At 39.8% G+C, this 20,802-nt stretch overlaps 1 protein-coding gene and 1 long non-coding RNA gene across 3 annotated transcripts in view; one reads left to right on the top strand and one right to left on the bottom strand.

Annotated features, from left to right (window-relative positions):
* Positions 1–20,802, bottom strand: part of Flt1 (fms related receptor tyrosine kinase 1) — a 177,733-nt gene that overhangs the window by 33,125 nt on the left and 123,806 nt on the right. For both annotated transcript variants that reach the window (XM_078016179.1, XM_040281637.2), the window contains exons 17-19: positions 10,184–10,290; positions 5,806–5,938; positions 1,465–1,569 (exon numbers count right to left, since the gene is read on the bottom strand). In XM_078016179.1, the coding sequence (XP_077872305.1) occupies positions 1,465–1,569; positions 5,806–5,938; positions 10,184–10,290 (345 nt within the window). The remainder of the gene's footprint in view (positions 1–1,464; positions 1,570–5,805; positions 5,939–10,183; positions 10,291–20,802) is intronic.
* Positions 1–20,802, top strand: part of LOC110598704 (uncharacterized) — a 130,611-nt gene that overhangs the window by 4,157 nt on the left and 105,652 nt on the right. The gene's annotated exons all lie outside the window — the stretch shown is intronic.

Raw genomic sequence — 20,802 nt, 5'->3', positions numbered from 1 at the left:
AATCAGGGTAAATAGCATTCTATCTCCCTAAACATTTATGATTTCTTTTGTGTTGGGGACCTCTGAACTCCTCTCTTCTATTTCTTTTTTTAAAAAATATATTTAGTTGTACATGTACACAAAAGCTTTATTTTATTCATTTATTTTATGTGGTGCTGAGGTTTGAACCCAGGGCTTCACACTTGCAAGGCAAGCTTTCTACCACTGAGCCACAACCCAGCCCATCTCTTTTATTTCTTTATAAAATATATAATAAGTTGTTGTGAACTATAATTGCCTTTCTGTGCTGTAGAATACTGGATCTTACTATTTCTATCAGTTTTAGTACCTATTGTCCAAACTTACTCTCTCCCTGTTTTATAGAGTTTCATCAATTTTCCTCTGATAAGGACAGCCTTCTGAGGTGGAAAAAATGTTTACCTGTGGCTTCTGAAGTAATGGTGGCAGTGGTGGATTAGGAGTAAGACCTTGGAAGTCTCCCTAAGCACTGAACCCTCTCTCCTCAAGCTCATGCTAAGTACCTACTTAGTCCCACTGCTTCCCGTGCCTCAGAATATCCTGGCAAAATCTTGGAGACTTTGGAAAGCTAAAGTCTGCCCTTTGAGTTTTCAATCCTGTCTTTTTTTTTTTTTTGAATCATGTATTTTTCAACATTAGATATACTTTGACTTTTTAAATTTAATTTCTAAAGAAAAAATGTTTTTTTTTGTTTTTTTTTTTTGGTAGGGCTTGGCAGTATAAATTAGTTTACAGTTCTGATCAGTTAAGTTGTTCTAGCATTCTAGTTTCACTTTATAGTTAGGGCAAGTTCAAGCTAAGCCTTTGGGATTTGTGATGTGCAGCTAAGTTTCCATTACAGTCATAGTGGATCATGTCAACACTTTGAACCTATGGTTACAATGGGCGTATGTCCTAATTAGTCTAGTCTGAAATGTGAGAAGAGAGAGATCTTAAGGTGACAGAGATTATTTTCCCATGGACAGTTCTGGATTGTTAGCACTGACAAGGTTTATTCTGAGCTAGTGTGAGCTTAATCTAAAACACCTTGGGGTGGGGGAGGAAGAAGTTTACTAGATTAGACAAAGGGGAATGAAGGGAAGGGAGGGAAGATGAGAATAGGAAAGACAGTAGAATGAATCAGACATAGCTTTCCTATGTTCATACATGAATACACAACCAGTGAAACTCTGTATTGTGTACAACCACAAGAATGGAATCCTAATTAGAATAAGTTATACTACATGTATGTATAATATATCAAAATACACTCTCTTGTCATGTATATCTAAAAAGAACAAATACAAATTAAAAAATAAAACTCCTTGAACAAAGGGAGCTGTAGAAGAAAGTGATATTGCCAGAGTAGAAATAGCTGTGTTTATTCCTATATTCAACTTGCACCAAAAGTTGGGGAATGTGTTAAAGATTATGAGTCAGACAAAAGCCAAACGACAGAACACACACCTTTCAGCATCTTCACAGCCACAGTCCGGCAGGTGGGTGATTTCTTAATGCCAAATGCAGATGCTTGAACCACTTTCCCAAAAGCCCCTCTTCCAAGCGATTTGCCTACAGTGAAAAGAAGACATTGGTTTATTGCCAAGCCAGCAAGGTGAGTTTAAGTGTTTTTCAGGAAGGAAGTGCTTTATCCTTTGTGTTCTGTGAGGCTATAGCTTTGGATCAATCTCCAGTGAACTAACCCTAAAGGTGACATAATCAGGAACATGTTTCTGGGGTTTCTTCCTCTTAGCTCTTTTCCTCTGCTTCTGAGGCTCCTGTATCCTTCAGAGCTAGGGTAGGTATTTAGTGAAGATAAATATTTTCCTTTTCATAGAGTCCTCCAAGAGAGGAGACACTACCAAATCCTGAGTGGTCTCTTCCATTGTTAAGTAACATCACCAAAAAAAACTTCTGTATGTTTAACCTAACCCCTGTTTCTTGTCACTTAAGGTCATTCTTCTGTTCTCAGCAAAAAAAAGGAGAAATCAAGAATGGTAGTTGTAGCCATGGGTTATAATGATGCTTCATAACTTAAAAAATAAATACTAAGTCATTTTTTAGACATCCTTGCCAGACAGAATAATCCCTGGCAATTATTATATGATCATTACAAGTCCTCATGCTTTGACACATGATAGAAATTTGTTTCACTCCCAGAAAGATGGTTACCAGATTCAATAACCAAGCAAGATTTCTTTTGTGTGCCCATTATTTATGCTATAATGACTGTTAATATGCTTCTTTCCCCACCCTTCAGTGAGCCAAGTTGACTCAGATGGGCAAGGATGCTGTCTGAACCTTTCCTGTACTTCACCCAGTGCCAGGTGTAGAGCAGGTCCCCTGTATAGAGGATGCAGAATGGAGAGAATTCAGAAATCCATGGGCTATGTAAGGCAGGCCTCATATAGTCATAGGTAACAAGAGGGGGCTGTGGGATGGAGACCAGGAGATTGATGCACACATATTCACACACATTTACACACACATAGCCATACACATACATACATTTGTATATTTTTAAATTTCTTGTAAGGTTTGTAATAAAGCTTTCCTGCTTCCTCATTGTATTAGAATCGTTACAGTTCTCTGTGACAAAAATGTCTTCATCTTGCCTCTGCTTTATCTCTTCTCCTGCCCCCATCCCAGGCATCCAGTTAGGACATGGGAAAGTTTCAGTTACCAGCATAATCACAAGTGCCTCTGTGTGGCTGTCTCTCTCTGTCTCAGAGTGACATGCTCTGCTTTAGGAGGGGAACAGTAGTGAGATCACGTTTTTCCTGTGGTCAGATGTTCATCTGTGGTGACTACTCAATACCATTCCTCCCAGAGCATGCAGCATGGGCAAAGATACAGTCTCTGGTTTTTTCTTCATGTAAAATTGTCCAAGAAATAGAACGGGTACCCTGTGTTTGATATCAGAAGCATCCAGTGGACCCTGAAAGTGCTGCACTTGGAAATTACGTCTTTCCCAGATTGGTAAAATTATATTTCAGTTGGAGGTTTATTATCTGCTTTATTTAGGGTTAAAAACAGTGTTTTCCTTCCATGGTGTGCCTTCCATCATCTAGTAGTTGTGATAGTCTCTCCACACACTCCTAAGACCCTTGCCTGTTCTGGGCACATGGAATCCTTTCTCTTTCTACAACTTCCGCCCCCATGCATTCCCTTCTCAGCCATCATAACACACTTTGTTTTAACAAGTGTTTGGGGGCTTTGCCTCTGTCAGTGAGAATACATTGGTTCTCACTTGGCTTCTCTCAGTCTTTTCACTTATACTCTTGGAAGTTGATTGCTGCCTCATAAAACAGCATGAAGCTATTATGGACTCTTTAATCATCTGATGTGTTGGAATTCTTTTGCAGACCCATGGTTCCAGTTTCAGGGAGCACAGTTGCACTGGACTTGACCTTTCTCCATCCCTTTCCCTTGAGATTCTCCTTAGTGTAGTGCCTGGAATGCTACAAACTAGCTCAGAAATGTGTTAGGTCATTGTCATACTATGCAAGAATACTGGAATTTTCTCCAAGAATGTCCTGGACTATCCAGGACTCCTGGCCACTCAGGGGAGAGTACAGGACAGCAAGAATTGGGCCCCTCTCTGGCATTCAGGGAGGGTTGGTCTCAAAAGATGCAACACCAGTCCAGGTACTATGTACTTGCCAAATCCCAGAGACTCCCTGTGTGGTTTCCCATATTAGGTAATTCTGCCTTTAAATTATTTTCCAATAGAAAGATGCAATGTCAGACATTATCCTAATTTCAGTGATAAATTTAGAGGTGCTGAATTCTTTCCCAGGGTTAATGAGAAATTATGAAAAAAAATGAGGGGGGTGCTGGATTCTTTTTGTTCTTGGGTTTTAGGAGTTTCAATGGTAGCAGCACCTTTGACCCAGGCTCCAACTGAATCCATCTGTCAGTTACCGTAAATTTTGCTTTCCCTCACCAAGCTGTTCACAGTGACCAACAGAGTAGGTACAGCTGAAATCATTCCTTGGTCTATGTTTTTCTCTATAGTTCCAGTCCCAGTGTAACTCTGCCCATCAAAGCAGTTTTTCTTTTCATCGATCTGGATATAATCTTGGTTACTTTCACTTGCCAGACGTTACTTCATATTACTTTCTGTCACTTATTTGGCTTACAAAACAAAGAAGTCTTAGGCCTCCTTGCTCCCACGTTAATCAGAGGAACATTCCTGTAAACTTGCAGCCACACTATGCATTAAAAGACAAAGTTAGACTTGACATGCTTTGTCCTACTCATTAAAGACAGTTAAATGGAAACCAGCCAGATCATAGCATGTGGTAAATCCAGAAAGGAAAAGAATGATAAGAAAGATTTTCAATAAGGAAAAAAAATGCCTGAAATGGGATTATTGAGCCTCAGGAGAATTCTAGGAGAAGGGTTAACAATCTCCCTCAATGGATCACAGTGATACCAGGGAGGAATGAAGGGCCGGGAGGGAAAACTCATGTGTCCTGTCCTGGAAGAAGCATATTTGTGACTAGTAACTCTGGAAAACAGTGCGGCTCATGCTTGTGGGAAAATGATCTGATGTTCTCTGCCAAGGTTACTGAGGGGCTGGGCTAGCTGCCATGTAATTTAGTCTTGCAAAAGGCACTCATCCAGTGTGCCACCTGTCCTTAACTTAATTTAGTTCATTGCTTTTTTTTTTTTCCCTGTCAGTAGCCATTGCTGACTTTTCTCCTGTCTCTCAAACTTTTTCCCCAAGCCAAACAGAACCTAACCTGATGCTGTCCTTTCTTGAACCAAGCAGAACATTTCAAGACCCTACAGAAAAGGAAGACTAGCCACTTTACCCTCTTCTCTGTCCATCCATGCCCCCAGTATAGCTTGGAAGAAGGGTCAAGTCATTGGATTTGGAATAGGGGCTCTTCACACTGAGAGTGACAAACTCCAGGAACACTGAACCCACAATCTGTTTTCCTAGTTTCAACCACTAATGACTCTGGCATACACAAGAGTAAGTGGAAAACTTTCAGAAGCCACAGTCCAAACATTTTGGGTAGGAGTGATTGAGGTTCCAATTGTTTTGTAGCACCATGGGTTGGAGATTAATGTGCATTGTGACGTCTGAGTTGGAGGAACTAGGGGTAAGCTGAGGGAAAGCACATTTGTCTGCTGTTTACAGCATCTGCCCTACCTGGAAAACAAGTTTGTGCTCTTCAAAAATGAAACTTAAATGATCCCCTAGGGCTTTCTTCTCTGTCTGGACGTTCCCAACACTCCCGGAAACTCCAAGGTTATAATTTGGGAATTTGCGCAGAGAAGTTTTGAGCCACATCCTTGAAGAGTACCAACTCTTTCACCAAATGTTTAATTTCACTGTTACTTGCCATCCTGAATTATGTTCTGGGACTCACGTGGCTAACTTCCCAATAGTTTCTACTTAAGAGTGCTGGCAATTATAAGCCTCCCATGAGAGCTCCTCTTTCCCCCTTTCCCCTCACTTACCTATTTTGCATCTATCTCCATACCAGCCCTTTGAGGGAGGAGACCTAAACCCAAATACTTTTGTATTCTCAGGGCTTAGACTAGTGTCTGCTGCTCAGAGTTGGGGCTTAAGAAATACTAAATGAACACACAGGTGCTCCCTTGTCATCTTGTACTGTTGTCTCAGCATTCCATTAGAATTTTTGACCTCTGTGTACATCTCCCATGCTAGTTTGTGGACAGCTGGAGGGTAGAATCCCACATCTTATTTACTTTTGCATCCCTCAAAGCACAATGTTCTGCATGAAATAGGGGCTCAGATAGGTTCATGAGGCTGTTGAACAAGTATATTACCCAATTTAAGTCTCTCCCGGGCAAACTCCCACTTGCTGGCATCGTAGGGGAGCCGCTCACACTGCTCATCCAGGGGAACTTCATCTGGGTCCATTATAATTGATAGATAGTCAGTTTTTATTTGGGAAGACGACTGAAAAATAAGAAGATCTCAAAGTTACCAAGAAGAAAACAAATTTGAAAAACCTCAGATTTTAAATGGAAGATAATATTTCTGCTGCTTTGGGTTATTTGATTGGAACTATGTGGTCAGGTCCAGAGAGTACCCCTCTCCCCAAAGTGTGCAGTCTCCACAAAACAACTCCTTACTATTCTCATGAGGAGCATTTCTGCAGTACTAGCTCTACCATCCTATCTTGTATAAGATATACTCAAATTTTCTAGTGACTTTATATGTCATGCTTATTCTGAGATAATTATATGATAGTTTTTCTAAAAAATGCAAAGCTATTGTTATAAAATCATCCCAAACAATGACTAAAAATAGTTTAACGTGGCTATTCTGTACAAGCTGAATGTACATTACAGATAGGCCAGCAGTAGGGTAAACTGTGACTTCTGCATTTACAAGAAAGGCCAGAGTGGTAAGTAAATGAAGGAACTGTGGGGTAGTGAAAGCACATAGCTTATGAAGGGTTTAAACCCTCAGTAGACTGGACTCCTTAGTTGATTCAGCTACTGGAAAAGACTATACAATCCATTGGTGAGATTACAGTAAGACTAACCTTTGGTAAGAAATAGAAGTTGATTATTTCAAAGGTCAAGGGGTAATATAAGACTTAAACACAACCACATTCTGAGTTCATTTGGCTTTTGGTAGGATAGCAAGTATCTAAGACAGGCATCTGCCATGAGGTGCTTGCATTCTTGGTAATGCAAATCATCTCAGAAAGTACCCTATATGTCAGACCATAGGTAATTGGACTTACATTTAATGTCAGATTTATGTCGATGTGTATATTTCCTGTTAATGGGAAAATTGGCAGAATCGATATTTGCATTTCTGTGGGCAGGCTCTTGGGCAGGACAGAAAGAAGCAGGCTTTCACATATAACTCTTGCCTAAAAGTTATGTAAATTTCATTTAAATGAGGTTTGGGACCCTGCTTTCCAGACTTTTTCCCAACTGGAATCAGAGGTGGAGTGAAGAAGATAGCCTTTCTGTACATACCATTTCACACCCACTACATTCTTCAACCCTTACTCACACTGATCTGGGCCATTACAGCTCACCTAATCCATCACTTGGAGTAGTTTTTTCCTTCTAACAAAAATTATCACGAAAATGTGTGACAAATAGTTCAAGGCAAAAAGGTTTGCCTGGCCTCCATAAATAGTAGAAATCAAAGATATAGAGCACATTTGTCACTAATAGCATTTGTCATTGGTGTTAGACTGTAAAGGTTTATCAATCTGAAAGCCTTTAGAACAGTATAAATTTTAGTTCAGGGTGCTGGGTGCTCATGAGAGAAGTTACTGGAATAGCTTTTATGTTCAATATAGCCAAGGCTAAGAAAAACAGTCTTCAGCCTTCAAAGAGAATAGGATAGCTGGAACCTGGCATGGGGCATATTGGGTTTATGTAGGAAGTGTGGAAGCATTGGCAGTAATGTTGACAGGGGCTGAGAATTGGGCAACTGGAGATAGTGTTCCCATGAGATAGTTATGGAATTTTATGGTTTATCTCAATATGGCAGATGAGACAAAACACCACACAGATGTTAAGCAAGGGCTTTGAGGGCAGCATGATAGTAAAATGTTAGTTGACAAAATATTTATTCTCTCAATTGACAGTAACACTGAACAGCCACTAGGTGCTTGGCTTGAAGGCTGACTGCATGGGTTTGAGTCACAGCTCAACCTCTGAGCAGTCACATAACCTTGGGCAAGTTGTTTAACCTCTCTAAGCTTAGTTTCTTTATCTGGAAAATAGTGAAAATAATTGTACCAATCTCCCAGGGTTGTGAATATCAAATGAAACAGTTTATGTATAGTTGTTAGAACAGGACCCAGTTTATAGTAAGCATTAATAAATGTTAGTTACAATTTTAACCCTGGTATAGCAGAGTGGGGATAATAAGATAAGATATAGTTTTTATTGGTGAGAAATTGATATTGCAGTTAGAGAAATCACATGGAAATATTTTTGGTGCCTTATTCTCTTCGCCTCCCACAAATTTTAGAGACATTCTGTTTTTGGGATAAAGATCTTTTGCTTCCCATCATCAAAATTTCACAGAATTTTAGAAATAGAAGGAACCTCTGTAATATGGTCTAAATTTATGATTCTAGTAGTATTTCCTCTGTCTTCCCTTATGCTGAATAACCAGACTGTTTCCCCAATCTGGGGAATAAGAAAGGGGTTGAGTCAGCTGTGTTTTTCTGCTTCTTTCCTTCAAGCTACAACCTTCAAAGTCATTTCAAGCATCGCTTTCTCTGAAGTCTTTTCTCCTGGCTCTTCTCCTTTGAACTCCTATAGCTTTGTACCTCTCTTACAGACTTGGCAAGCTTTGCCTTTGTTAGATGTATTTCCCTATGTGATATGTCTCGCCTTTCAAAACTATTGTGGGACCTTGTTTTCTTCAAAAGCAGTGGCCTTAATTGTCATGTCTTAAAACCAATCAAACAAAAACCTGATGTTACACATTTACCAATGAGGGTGGTGCCTAGCTTTGCCTCTCATACCAACGTTATCAAGTGTACCTTATGGGTTTTGAATATCAAACAGCCTGTGTTCAAAACTAAGCTCTAATTATAGTAACTTAAACCAGTTTTCTTATCTTTCTGAGCCTCAGTTTCCTATCTATAAATGAGAATAATATTTTGGAAAGGATTAACTGAGATGCTACATAAACAGCTTCCCATGAGACCTGTCATATTAATAAGGGTTAATCTCTAGAAAGGTTTCCTTGACCCTTCTTGAGTCCTATTCATTCTACTTCCTAAATATTTCTCAACTTTAATCATTTGGTCATCCCTACCATCATTTCTTACTTTATTTATTGTAAGTCTTCTCCTGGGTGCCTTTCTATTCACTCTTGCTCCTTTGGTCCATTCTCCTCACTGAAGCCCAAATAATCTTTCTAGATGTATATCTGTCACACTTACCATCTCCAACCTTTGCCTAACATCCCTCTATCCACAAGGCTTGACAGCTTTTTTTAAAAAAAAAATTTATTTTTTAGTTATAGTTGGACACAATACCTTTTTAAAGTTTGTTTATATTTATTTACATGTGGTGCTGAGGTTCAACCCAGGGGTGCTGAGGTTCAACCCAGGGCTTCACACGCGGTAGGCAATCGCTTTATTGCAGAGCCACCACCCCAGCCCTTGACATAGCATTTAGAATATAGACTTGATTTCTTACTATGGCCTACAAGTCCCTCCCTAACCAGCCTTTGCGGCCTGGTCCTGGCCTTGCCAGTTTACCCTCATATCTTATGCTATTTGCTCTCACCACTGAAGTCCTACTGGACCTCTTATTAGTCTAATTCTCATTATTTTCCCCTCCCTTGCCCCAGCCTCAGACGTGTTTTCCCCTCTGTTTTCAACATTCTTCCCTCTATTCTTTGCCTGAATGCCCCTCTTAGACATCATTCTGCTAGCATAAGAGTTGCTGTTTAAAATTTGTGTGGTTGATTCAAGTCAGTCTCCTCCCAGATTGCACACTGTAGCATTTTCTTTTTACTGTCACCAGAGAGCCTGGAACAGAGCCTAGCACTCTGCACCCAACGAGGTGACAGTGAATATCTGAGGCATGAATGTTAGTCTTCCCACTGAATCATAGAGAAGCAGGTTGTATTGCAGGTCTAATTGTAGAACTCTGATGTTCTGAGTTCCAACTGGACACAATGTTACGGTGGGATCCAAACGGTATTGGAATAAAAGTGTCCTTATTTGTCTGTGATGTTATGAGAGCCAAATCAAAGGTGGGTTTTAATTTTACTTTTATTTTTTTAGCAGAGTGTGAGATGAAGGCAATGAAGAATTTACAGAACCCAAGCTCAATTTAACTTAGAGACGCTATTACAGGGCTGGGAGTATAGATCAGTGGTAGAATGCCTGCTTAGCATGTGCAAAGTCCCCATCACCAAAAACAAAACAAAAAAGACTTAATTACAAGCTTTTTAGATTAAAGACTTCCTTCTGTTCCTGAGAAATATTTATCTGTTCATTGTTTTAGTCTTTCATTTGAACACACCACTGTCTAGAGATATTTTCATTATCTTGTTTCAGTGTTCATCATATCAGAGATAGGAACTAGAAGGAAGGGAAAGAAGAGAGTCTAACATTGTGTAGTACTTGTTCTAGACAGCAGATCAGGCAGTTTAGAAAATTATGTAAAAAGGAGCAGAGAACTTTATCTGATATGTTCTTACCCTTTTCAGCTTTCGGATAAAGAGAGTTAACAAGAGCCAGAAGAGGGTCGCAGCCACACAGGTACATGTCAAAGTGATCAGCTCCAGATTAGACTTGTCTGAGGTTCCTAGAGAGAGAAAAATTACCAAGATGATGATAAAAAGATGAACTGAAACTAAGTTTTTTTGTGCCTTTGTTAAAAGGCCAGTGCCCCTAAGTGGTTTATCCTGGTGAACACAGTCCGCTGGTGCAGAATGAGTCTCAGAGACTGAGACTTATGTTCTGAGTGAGGCAGGGTACACAGTATTACCATAATGAACTCATACATGAAAGACTTTCCGGAAATTCTGCTGTTGAGTTTGCAAACTTTGTAATCCCAGAGATAGCTAATTAAAAATCAGAAGAAAAATTAAAAATGGGGAAAAATTAAGGCAGAAACAAAAGCCCATTAAAGTGCTAAATCTGGAATATGTTAAATCTTCCTGATGGGTTTTAGAGGAAATTCTAAAGAAAAAGAAAAAAAAAATGACATAAAAGAGTTCCTTTGGGACTCACAAAATTCTTCAAAGTAGATTTAAAAAATAAAAATAAAACTCAAGGACTGTCACGATTGCCTGCTTGGTCCTTTTGTAGAAGCGAGTCCAAACCACCCATAGTCCTGCTCCCTGCAGCTGGGGCTCTATTTCAAACCTCATTAGTAGTTGGCTTGCATGGGCTAAGGTGAGAGGAGGTGATTGCTGTATCCTTCCCAGTCACCTCATTTCCCAAGATTATAGAGATCAAGAGCTGAGCACGAATCCTTCAAGACTGAAAAGAAAAAAAATGCATAGTCTTTAAGTGATGCCTCCAGTATTTGTTAAGGAACGAATCCCTGGTGGGCTATGTTGTGGTTCCCTATGTATTGACTCTGGTGGCCAATTTTCCAGGAATTCTAAAATAATGCCATTATCCTCCAACTCATTAAAATGAGACAGGTTATCTTATTGTAGGCCAAGAACAAGTGAAACCTTTTCTTCTTAGAAATGATGATGTGAATAATGATACTTTTATATGCCAAGCACTCACAACCACCCTGTGAACTGTGAAGTAAGTGGTAGAAATCTCAATTTCATAAATGCTTCATCTTGTAGGTCCGAACTTCAGTTCAACAAAGATGTATTAAATCTTGCTAAAGCAAAGATAGGTGCCATAGGAAATAGGGAAAATGAGTAAGGGAGAGTTGCCACTACCAAGAAGTCCATTCAAACCTTACCAGGAGACTTAAGGCAAATACAGAGAAATTTGATTTTTAAAAGCTTCAGAGATTCTAAATGTAATGTTTTCCAGAAGAAGTGGTATTTGAAATGGATTATGATGTGCAGAGATTAAGGCAGGTATTATGTTTTGGATAGGAGGTGTCTCCCAAAAGCTCACATATGAGACAATACAAGAGGATTGGAGGAAAAATGATTGGGCTATAGCCTTAACCTAATCAGTGAATTAATCCCTGCTGTGATTAACTGAGTGGTAACTGGAGGCAGGTGGGGTTGTGGCTGGAGGAAGTGGCTCACTGTGGGGGTGTGGCTGTGGGGTCTATTTTTTGTATCTGGAGCTTGGGGTCTTTGCTCCTTGATCACCATGATATGAGTTCTCTCCACCACATTCTCCCACCATGATATTCTACCTCACCTCGAGCCCCAAGGAATGGAGTCAGCCTTCTATGGACTAAGAACTCTGAAGCCGTGAGCCCCTAAACAAACCTTTTCTCCTCTGTAACTGTTTTGGTCAGATCTTTTAGTTACATCAGTGAAAAAGCTAACTAAAACACCAGGGGAAGGCAGGATAGGAAACAGGAATGGTGTAAGACCCAGACCTGGGAGATGATAGGGCAGTATGATACAGGTCACAGAAAAGGACCAAAGCATAGAGAACTGTGTATTGCATGATGATTAGAACTAAATGTTGCAGACATTTGGAGTCATTGGAGTTTTTTTTTTTTTTTTTATCCTGAATCATAGCAAACACACATGTTAGAATCCTGCAGATAGCAAAACGATAATATTGAGTAGAATGGGCATGCAACCATTTGCCAACACACCAGTCCCACAAACTAGATTATTCCTATGTTATGAGTGAGGAAATTGAAAGAGTGAGATTAAGCCATTTCCCCAAAGTCACACAGCCTGAAAGTAGAGGGGTTGTGATTTTAACCTAGGTTATCTGACTCTGCATGTTTAACCACTATGCCTCCAAGAGCATGCCACTTCCTCCTCCTTTCTTAACTTTTTGGCCTTTACAAGTGCATATTAATCACTTCCTATAGGCCTCATTCCCCGCCACAAAGTGTCTTTTAGTATAGAGGGGAAATTGGCATTTTCTTTCCATGCATTCCCTCACAGAGTCCTTCCCATTCTGTTTCCACAGCTTTTGAATTTGTCATCTCTTCTCCCCATTGTCACCATCTAAAAGTAAGGCCTTAACAGTTCTCATCTGGACCACTGTGGTGGTCTCCCACCTAGCCTTAACTGTCTGCTGTGTCTTCTCCACCTCTGCAGCCAGAGTGGTAATCCCATAACACGAATTCAGTCTGGTTACTCCTCTGCCTTATTTTCAGCATTTGCTCTCCATCATCACCAAGATAGAAATCCAAATCCTGAACTGGAGGTCTGGCTCAGTGGCAGACTTCTTGCCCAGCATGCGTGAGAAATACCTCAATTAAAAACAAAGACAAAATAAAAAATAAACCTTGAAATGCTTAGGTTATTTATGTTCAATGTTGGTTATCTCTTTAGTTTCACCTCCTGCTGCCCTCCCACTTGCTCCAAAATACTTACCACTTTTTAAATGTACTAGCTTGCCAGGCACAGTGGCACAAGCCTATAATCTCAGGGGCTCAAGAGGCTGAGGCAGGAGGATTACAAGTTCAAAGCCAGCCTCAGCAACTTAGCAAAGTCCTCAAGCAATTTATCGAGACTCTGTCTCAAAATAAAAAGGGGGCTCAGTGGGCTGGGACTATAGCTCAGTGGCAGAGAGCTTGCCTAGCATGCATGAGGCGCTGGGTTCGATCCTCAGCAGCACATAAAAATAAACAAATAAAGGCATTCTATCTATCTACAACTATAAAAAAAAATTAAAAAGGGCTGGGGGTGGTGCTCAGTGACTAAAAGCTCCTGGGTTCAATCCCCAGTACCTAAATAAATAAATACATAAGTACACTAGCTCTTCTGGATCTCCATACTTTTTCTCCCAATCTTTCCAGCTGAGGCCATATCTTATTCATCTTATTCATACAACTCCTCAGATGAGTGGATAAATTATTATTTTGCTTTTATTTTTTGTCTCCAAAGAGTTTCATGAGGCTTTCAGGAGTTCAAGGTCAAATCCCTCGTCTGCTGGGCATAGTGGTACAGGTCTATAATCCCAGCAGCTCTGGATACTGAGAGCAGAAGGATTGCAAGTTCAAAACCAGCCTCAGCAATTTAGCAAGGCTCTAAGCAACTTAGTGAGACCCTGTCTCAAAACAGAAAAAAAAAGGACTGAGGATGTGGCTCATCTATTAAGTTTCCCTGAGTTCAATCCCTAGTACCAAAAACTACAACAAAATAACAACAATAAACTCCTGTTCCCACATATTAATTTAGTAAGTATGTGGACCACCACTTATGTCCCAGATTTATTCCAGGAAGTGGTATATAATGGTAAGAGAGAGGGTGTGGTTGGTGTTCAGATCTGAACTGATGAGTATGTTCAGAGTTTTCAGTGAAACAACAGAATGTAGGATCATGGTTTTCTTTTTGCTGCTGTATCCCATTTTTGGAAGAGTGCCTGGCAAATAGGAGACAGCCTGAAAATAGTGTCAAGTGAACTCATGAATTTGGCTTCATTTGTCTCTTTGTCAACTTGTAGTTAAGTTTCCCTGAATCTCATGAGATTGAGAACAACTTCCTTATAGAGGTTTCAAAGTAAGATAAGCTTTTCTCTCACTGTGCGTCCTGATGGTGGGAATATTGTAAACTCAGGAGTGTGGATTTCTTCTACAGTGTAAGGCCTAATGCTGCATTGCTATATGGACACACACATCCGCACACATGTGTGCACACCCTTGCTTATGCTGCAAATAATAAGTTTATGGAATTTGATTTGGATCTTCTCAGGGCATGGCACAGTGGCTTTGGCTGTCACAAATGCTGATAGCATCTTGAGACATGGCACTGTCTGCATAGAACCTCTGCAGATGCTTCCCGCCTGGAATGTGCTGTGAGAGGCCCCCTCTGGTTGTGGGAACTTTCCCACTGCATTCTGTGGGGCAGGAAGCTGACCCCCAAAGTCTGATTCCACAGTCCTTACTCAAGCAAAATTCCTCTCAGAAGGACTTGACTGTATTTGTGTGCAAACACAGTTAACGAATCAGCTCTTTGAAATTATCTTCAAGATGAACATGTATTAGGCAAGAAAGACCTACTTATATTGATAATATTCAGTACTGCTTCATAAAAATATAAATAAAACAAAGAATTTTACAGTCTATAATGTAGCATCTGTGCTGTATCCCCTTTGATAGCTGTATCTCTATCCATTTGAAATGCCACCAGCAGGATATCCTATGCTCACAGGCTGATTTAAATAATAAGCCCTTAGGTGTTTTCTCTGCAGTCAGATGTCCATATGTATATACTGGCCTGACTACATCCAGCTTCACTTACCAATGACAGCTTATGAGCTCAGTGCATGAAATAGCCCAGCTGTGCATGGCAGGGGAAAGGAGGCCAGCGGAAATGTGGGTGGGATTTGATAATAATTAGAATCCTCTGCTGGGTCTCAGGGACATCACTCCCATGTGATGTGTGTCAAAGGCCAGCTTCAAGACACAGTACAGGACTATTTTTATTTGGGATACTTAGACGAATATAACTAATTTGAAGAGTATATGGTAATTGTGCCTTTTATTACAGATTGCTGATGTTGTCGTACAGTGTTCCATGTAAGTCGTCCTCTCAGGCTTCATGTCATTCCTTCAGAAATAGGAAGGGCAGGTACCATGCAGGGTTATTTGAATTCTGAAGTGTGCTGTGTCTTGTCTAGAGTCTCTGCAGTTGTACAGTGGCCTGAGCCTTTCTGATGGTGATGGAGGCTTCTTGTACACATGGCCTTAGTTATGTGGTCTGGCAGCAGCGTACAGCCCTGGTACTGTGTAGCACCCAACTGCTAGAGTCGCAGACAGTAGAGCCAGTGGGCTCCAGATGGTTTCCCAAGAAGCAAACCACCCGGGTACCTTGGCCCTCGGCACCTGCCTTGACTTAGGGACTAAGTACACATTTCATCAAGAATGGGCAAGAAGCCATCATGTGACCCTTTGAGTAGCCATTCTATAGATCAAGGACTCTGCATCCATTTCCAGATTCATAAAAAGCAGGGATAACAGCCCCTACCTGGTAGGCTTCCTCTGTTCCTTTTTTTCCCCCTTTATCACTTTTAAGTCTACCAGGGCAAGATTTATTTTTTCCAACCATCCAAACATACAGCGTGTGTCACAATTTTTTTTTTCCCCTAAAACTAATTAGATTTGACCCAAGTATCTATCATTTTCTGCAGACTACTGAGCTACCACCTTCCTGCGAAATTTGCATGACACCACAGGGTAGTTTAGTTTTATTCTGGGTCTATTGTTATTTTAATTTGAGGTTTTTTAGGAACCTGTTTATGCTGATTTGGAATCATTTTAGGACAGATGTGTGGAAATACTGTATTCAGATTAAATTTGAAGTGCATTTTCAAGAGTAATTTAGGTAAATCTGTTTAAAATTGCTATTTATGACATTAGTTTTTAATACCACAAACCAAATCCCTCAGCCAAACAGGAATTGTGTGGTTTGGAACACCACTTGGGTGATTTACTGGCTAAGTTCAGAAGAGTAAAATACAGAAAGTTGTATTGAAATGGGATCCGTACATCATATTACTAACAATAATGTTAGATAATAATTTATAACTTTTTTTTATCATATGATATATACTATATTAACTATGTTAATCCTTAAAACAATCCTCTAAGGGTTAGTAAGCTTCTTTAGCTTCTTCTTTTTTTGGGGGTGGGGTACAGGGGATCAAACTCAGTACCATTTCCTAGCCCTGATATTGACGAATCATTAAACCTTTTTGTGCCTAGATTCTTACTTTCAGAAAATTATATTTTCTCGTAGGATTGCAAAAAATTAAGTAATGTGTACACACTTGCTTAAAACAGTGCGTTGCATATTTAATAAGCATAAGGTATAATTACTAGGACCAGGCCTTCACCTGGCCAACACCAAGTTTGCTAACTAAGCCTAACACTCAATTCTGTGATGCCCTGTGCAGTTTTACACCATCCTAGTTTCCACAGGAGGAATTAAGGTGGATTTTTTTTTTGAATTATTTTGCCTTAAGAACTGCCTACAAAGATCTCAGATCACCCCAACTAAATTCTGTCACCATTTTTGAATTCATAACCAAGGCCAGCCTTATGTTAGAGTTGAAGTAAAAAGTCCTGTGTATCCCTGCCCGGAGTCCTCCTATTAATTCATCTATTTGAGCACTTTTCTGTCCTTGGGAATTCCTTTGAAATTATAACACCCAGGAGAGAAACAACATTAGTCCCCAACATGGTCATGTGGATTATTTTATTACATCCTTCCTCAGTGCCAGGATAACCAGGGGAGAGAATTGGGGCAGGATTCAGGGAGAGGGGAATGAAGGTAGAGAACAGGCAGGGACCAAAAGAGGGCCAAAGATGAACTGAAAGCTGACCAAAGGTGATAAAATTGTAGTGGCTGCAGACCCAAGACAATTTGATTTTGAGCTTTTTCTATTCTTGACCTTGGAATTTTATTAGAGAACATCGTATATAACTCCTCTAGTCCTTTCTCAAATGTTAATATGTAATTATTGTGGCATGAACTTTGCAAATCACACCTATATGCTGTGACAGGTATTTAGAATGCAAGATCCCAAGGCAGTCTTTTTGTGTTTTCTGTCATTTTTGAACCCATTAATCATTTTCAAAAAACTTTTTTTTTGTTCTTCAAGTTGTTTTTCTCCTAATTATAAATGCTGTTGAAATATAGTAAGGTTTAAATTTGCTATAAGAAAGTTTTTGTATATATTCATTGCAATAATAATGAAAATGTGTTACACTTTCATTATAACAGTCTCATAGAATTCTGTGGGCTGTTGAGTGCTATGTTAATTTCAGAAATGGTTTTGGTTGTGAACAGTTCTGTTGTTGGTCTTAATATTGGAACTTCCCTTTTGAAAACTCCACTTGTGCTTAGGCTAGGTCCAAACCAAACAAGACCTGTGATTATTTAAAGAAGCTACTTTGACTCCACCGTCCATTCATCCTTTTCAGATGCAAAAATAACACATTGTTTTATCTATGAGTATAGGAATCCTTTTTCAAAGGAAATAAAAAGAGCAGACAGTTTCCTTCCTGGCTAATTCCTGAACCTCTTTCAATCTGTTAAACATAGCCACAGACACAACTTGTATGCCTGGTTTCATTTCCTAAACTCAATTTGACAAGATAGGTCAGTCTGAAGGGTCCATGTGCATCTAACAGGAAATCAAGTCTAAATCTAGGTAATGTTTTACAGTCACCAGGGTGATATGAGTAATGATTTAGAGTAAGAATCCAATTTCATTTGTAAAATTACTGAGCAGATAATTATAGTCAACTGTTTTGAAACCACATCCCATTATGAACCTAAATTTTTTCAACGAGCCTAAAGTACTTCTATTCAAGGTGCTGCACCTGACTCATACATTCAGAATTTCCTAAGATCCACGTAGTATCAACTTCCAAAAATTTTTCCTGTTCCAAACTATATCCTTATATGGATCTGAAACCTGTGTCCTGGAAACTTTACTACCATTTCCTTTCCTTGGTTCTAGTTATTTTTCTTGATGTGTCAAATAATGAGTTAAATGCCTGTGTCAGAAAGCTCTGTAAGTATTTGAAGAAAACAGACATGTTGTTCCCATGTTATCTCTTTTCTAGGTTAAATATCCTAAAAAAATGTTTTTTGCATTATTCAGAAATTATCTTATTCATATAAATGGCTCCATTTATTTATGTTTCCTTTATAAATGAGCCTAAGTGTTTTCATGGTTGCAGATCAGGTGATCTGTTTTCTCAGCTAACCATAATTTTTAAGCAAAGAGGTTGGATACAGATATTGTTCTGAAAGCAGGGGAAAACATTGCAAACAAGAGCTCAGAGGATAAGGCCACATTCTGTGTCACATAACAGAGAAGAGGTTGGGAGACGGAAGTATCAGTTTCATACAAAATGCAATGGACTAGCCAGTAGGGACTAGCTAGGATTATTTAGGCTTTGTTATTGTCAAGAGGGATATCCAAAGTTGTTGCATAACTTGCTGTCATCTCAATTTCTACCTTACCATTCTAGAGGACACAGTATTAAGTCATACTTCATATCTTAGTCTCTATGAAAGCCTTTAGCCCTTCCTAGTGGCATTGTGTAGTATGTTTTTTTACCATATGGTGTTTCTTCTTTGTCCTTGGGAGAGCTCAAAATGTTTGTTGACATGGTTCATGTGCACCTTGACCTTACTTTAACTGGGTTTTCAGAGTACACCAAGGTTAGGGAGGCTCACACTTTTATATTCTGCATAGTTCTGAGCAGATAAGTAAGTTGTTGAGTTAACAGATTATTGAATGTGGCTTCTCTCTTTGCCCTAAACCAGTATGTTGATGTATTTCCTTTTTCTGACCTAAAATAGTGGTTTTCTAAATAGAGCAAATCAACAAATGTTTATTGAGTATTCTAGAATGAAAAAACATGAATAATAAATAGTGGCAAGCTTTGCCTTCAAGGAACCTATCAAGTGCTATGGGAGCACAGAGGGAAAAAATGATGGTGAAGTAGGAGGTCAACTGAGAATATACCAGAGCAAGTGTGGATCTCTAAGAATGAGTAGTGGGATTGTCCAGGGGCAGAACAATTGGGAAGGTCGTTCAGACGACAGGAAAAAGATGGGGAAAGGCAGAGAGGCCATGAGGAGTATGAGTGTGTTTAGGGACTCCCAGGTGTTTAGGGAGTGTTGGAGGTGGGTGGGGAAGAGTGAGAGATGAGGCTGGAGAAGGAGCCAAGAGAGGGCTGTGTGTGCCTGGAGGAGGGCGTTGGGCAGTTCGGAGCCACTGTGAGATACCAGGCTTGAAGGTAGCTTGTTGAAAAGGACCACTCTGTATTGGGGGCTGGACTGTTGGAGGTTGAGAGAAGTAGGAAGGTGGGATTGGGAGGTGAGAGATGAAGTCAAGAGATAGGGGTCAGAACATCTATAATGGCAGCCAACATGTTCAGTTTCAGTGAAAACTCTCTCTGCTTTCCTCAAGAGGCTTCTACAATCTTTTAGAAATTCTCAGTGATGTAGTATTCTTTGTTGTTTGACTTTTCAGAAAAGCATAATGTTAGAGGAGAAAGGAATCAGTGTAAGGAATTAAGAAGCACTTAGAGAAGAAACCAAAACAACAGAATAACTGAAAGATGGCAAATGCTCAATTTTATAAGACCTTGCTGACAACTTCCTTCTCAGAATAAGAAGAGTGAGGGAAAGGTAGAAACATCCTGAGGTTAATACCAACATGGACTTAAGTTTCAGCCTCACCATATATTTGTGATTTTGGGCAGTTTGCCTTCTATGAGTCTCCATCTTCCCATCCATAGGTTGAGAATAACACTGTGTACTTCTTTGGATTTTGTAAGATTTAATAGGGTTAAGTACTGCCATCCTGGTATCCAAAACAGTACCCCCCCTCCCCCCCCCCCCCCCCCGCTTCTCAAATTCGTTAAATGAAACGGTGTAGTATTTACATAGAACCTACACACATTCTCCTGTATACTAGATGACTTATAATGTAAAGAAAAAAATGTTCATGTTCAGTACAGATGCAGGGTTTTTTTGTTGTTGTTGTTCTGAATATTTTTTTATACCAGTTGGTTAAATCTGGGAATTCATGGCCTGTGAATCTGGAGGGCTCACTGTACTGTTTGTTGTCTGGCACAATACCTGCACACACAGATATTAAATAAATATGGTTCCTGCTGAACACTGGGCATGGGTATGGAATACAAGGAAATATCAGACAGTTCCTGCCTTTATAAGCTTACAATTCAGTAGGAAGAGAAGCATTGATCAAGGCTGAAATAATAATCAAATATAAATAAGTACTGTGAATGCCTAGAACCATGATGTGGGAGAGCAGAGAAGAGAATGGGGATGTGACTCTGCTATTCATCCTGAAGGATAGGTAGAAAGTATTGAAAGTGGCCTTGGAGGATAAGAAGAATTTGGCTGGAATTGGAATGGAGCCTGGACAGAAGACATTCTAGGCTGTGTGATGAACATGAAGAACAAAGGCCACACTTGGCATCTATGGTGAAGCGGGCTCACTGTGGCCACAGTGCTGGCTCTAATCCAGTCTGGGGGTCTCCTTAGTGGCACTGATCTGCCCTTGAACAATGAAAGAATAACCTTATGGCAAAAGGAGGAGTAGTGGTCTTGCTTGGTGGGTAGATCTAATAAAGCACAGTTTTAAGTGAAGTGGTTTCTGAAAACCAGATCAGCAGAAAAGGGGAGGCCTATTAACTTGCATAACAACT

Source organism: Ictidomys tridecemlineatus, chromosome 6, assembly GCF_052094955.1.
Source record: "Ictidomys tridecemlineatus isolate mIctTri1 chromosome 6, mIctTri1.hap1, whole genome shotgun sequence".
In the NCBI taxonomy this organism is placed as follows: Eukaryota; Metazoa; Chordata; class Mammalia; order Rodentia; family Sciuridae; genus Ictidomys; species Ictidomys tridecemlineatus.
The sequence above is the reverse complement of the archived record's forward strand: the minus strand, read 5'-3'. Positions and strand labels throughout refer to the sequence as shown.